The sequence below is a fragment of the Clupea harengus genome, chromosome 7 (assembly GCF_900700415.2).
Source record: "Clupea harengus chromosome 7, Ch_v2.0.2, whole genome shotgun sequence".
NCBI lineage: Eukaryota > Metazoa > Chordata > Actinopteri > Clupeiformes > Clupeidae > Clupea > Clupea harengus.
The window spans coordinates 26,557,431-26,559,930 of record NC_045158.1 but is presented as its reverse complement, the minus strand read 5'-3'; the positions used below and the strand labels follow the sequence as shown (position 1 = coordinate 26,559,930).

Below are 2,500 nucleotides of genomic sequence, written 5' to 3'. Positions count from 1 at the left end.
ACACACACACACACACACACACACACACACACACACACACACACACACACACCATCATGTTCTGGTACTGCCCCACCGCTGCTCTCTCACACACACACACACACACACACACACACACACACACACACACACACACACACACCATCATGTTCTGGTACTGCCCCACCTCTGCACTCACACACACACACACACCATCATGTTCTGATACTGCCCCACCTCTACTCTCACACACACACACACACACACACAACACACACACACACACACACACACACACACACACACACCGTGGAGCGATGGATGACGTTATGAAAGCCCTTTCATCTCCGTGGCAACTCTTCAGCTACCCTCCTGAGCCTCACAAATGCCCAGCCCCACTTTAAAAACAAATCAGCTGAAGCGAATAATAACTTTGTGGATTTCATTTAAATGTTGAAAATGTTTTTTTTTTTTTTCCTGACAACACACCATCCTGTGAAAGAAGGATATATATATGGAAATTGTTTTTGCCAACATAGGTCAGTTCCAACATCTGACCAGCAGGGGGAAAACAGCTTGGCAGGTTTGAAAGCTGTGATGAGCCAAAGAGTGGCCAGGGCTAAGAGGAGAGTGTGTGTGTGTGTGTGTGTGTGTGTGTGTGTCTGTGTGTGTGTGTGTGTGTGCATGTGTGTGTGTCTGTGTCTGTGTCTGTGTCTGTGTCTGTGTCTGTGTGTGTGTCTGTGTGTGTGTGTGTGTGTGTGTGTGTGTGTGTGTGTGTGTGTTGTGTGCATGTACACAAGTTGAGAGTATGCTCCTGATAGTCCCAGTGGCTGCTGTGTCTTTGTGACTCTTCTGTTGTTTGGTCTCTGGTGTCCTCTCAGCTTCCTGGTGTCCGTCATCTACTCGAAGGCCAAGCTGGCGTCCGCCTGTGGCGGCATCATCTACTTCCTCAGCTACGTGCCCTACATGTACGTGGCCATACGAGAAGAGGTGGCCCACGACAAGATCACGGCCTTCGAGAAGTGCATCGCGGTACGCTGCTCTTTCTCAGGGCTCGATCGTCCGCTCACACTGATCGTCAACCTCTTTCTTCTCACTTCTATTCTTCCACTCTCATTCTCTCTCTCTCTCTCTCTCTCTCTCTCTCTCTCTCTCTCTATGTGTGCGGGAGATCTATGCTATGCTGTTACAGCTTTCGACTCTTCACTGACTGTGAACACTTTATTGATACAGACACATTTGGTTCTTGAGCTGTCCAATACATCTTTCAGATGTAATATTGGCCCTAACACACCTTACACATTATATTGTTATTTTTCTGAACAGATTGAAACCAATGGCTACTGGCATGACCAATGAATTCTGGGTTGAGTTTTTGACAGTGATGTTGCCTCTCAGAATTGCTCTTCTATAACGGACACATCTCTACCCCCGTCTTCTCTACAGTCCCTGATGTCCACCACGGCGTTTGGCCTGGGCTCCAAGTACTTCGCCCTGTACGAGGTGGCCGGAGTGGGCATCCAGTGGCGCACCATCAACCAGTCCCCAGTAGAGGGCGACGACTTCAACCTGCTGCTGTCCATGGTCATGCTCATCATCGACGCCACCGTTTACGGCGTGCTGACCTGGTACATTGAGGCCGTGCATCCCGGTAAGCTGCCGCGAGCGAGCGAAGCTGGAGATTGAGCATTGGGAGCGGGCGGCCGAGCATGTCTGCCTCGTTACTACATGCCCGCTCTGACCTTGCTGCCTTCTGTTCTTGGAAGGACAGAAAGAGAGAGGAAGGAGAGAGGAAGGAGTCCGTTGTTGATTCAGCGTTAAATTGGGCAGTGAATGGCCATTCAGGAAATATGCAACATCTTTACTTTCACCTCTGCCATTGTGTTTCTGTGTGTGTGTGTGTGTGTGTGTGTGTGTGTGTGTGTGTGTGTGTGTGTGTGTGTGTGTGTGTGTGTGTGTTTCTGTGCTCTTAAGAAAAAAACCCTAACTGAATATGTGCCATGTTATTGAATCAGCCGGTTCTATTGTTCGTCTCCCTGCTGCCTTCTGCCTTTTGGAAACTGTATCTGTATAACTGTGTTTCTCTACTTGACAAGATATTGTACTAGATGACATTAGACTGCCCCAGGTTGTCCAGTGAAACCCGCTGAAATGTAAAGATCAGATTGGATTTCATTTAATAGTATACAGACACTTATACTTTCAGCACCGGTAAACACTGCCCTTGTGGATCTGATCATGATCATATTAAAGCATTCAGCACATGCCTACAGTGGTTAGCAAGCACAAGGATATCCTTTCTACTGTGCATGAATTGGACCAAGGCCTAAGATAGCAGTCCATTTGTGGTTTCAATATTTCAGAAATGCTTTATGTTGGTGGAATAGTCGACTGCACCCCAAAACTGTGACTGTTATTCATGGCCCCTAGTTGCCGTGGTTCCCTGTGCTGTGCTGGGCAGTGTTGTCCCTAGTTGCCGTGGTTCCCTGTGCTGTGCTGGGCAGTGTTGCCCCTAGTTACC

The 2,500-nt window shown here is 48.4% G+C and overlaps 1 protein-coding gene across 1 annotated transcript in view; it reads left to right on the top strand.

Moving 5' to 3' along the window:
• LOC105891665 (ATP-binding cassette, sub-family A (ABC1), member 2) overlaps positions 1 to 2,500 on the top strand; it is an 88,615-nt gene that overhangs the window by 59,497 nt on the left and 26,618 nt on the right. Inside the window, 2 exon segments of the mRNA XM_031570970.2 lie at positions 861 to 1,011; positions 1,426 to 1,630. Of these exon segments, the coding sequence (XP_031426830.1) occupies positions 861 to 1,011; positions 1,426 to 1,630 (356 nt within the window).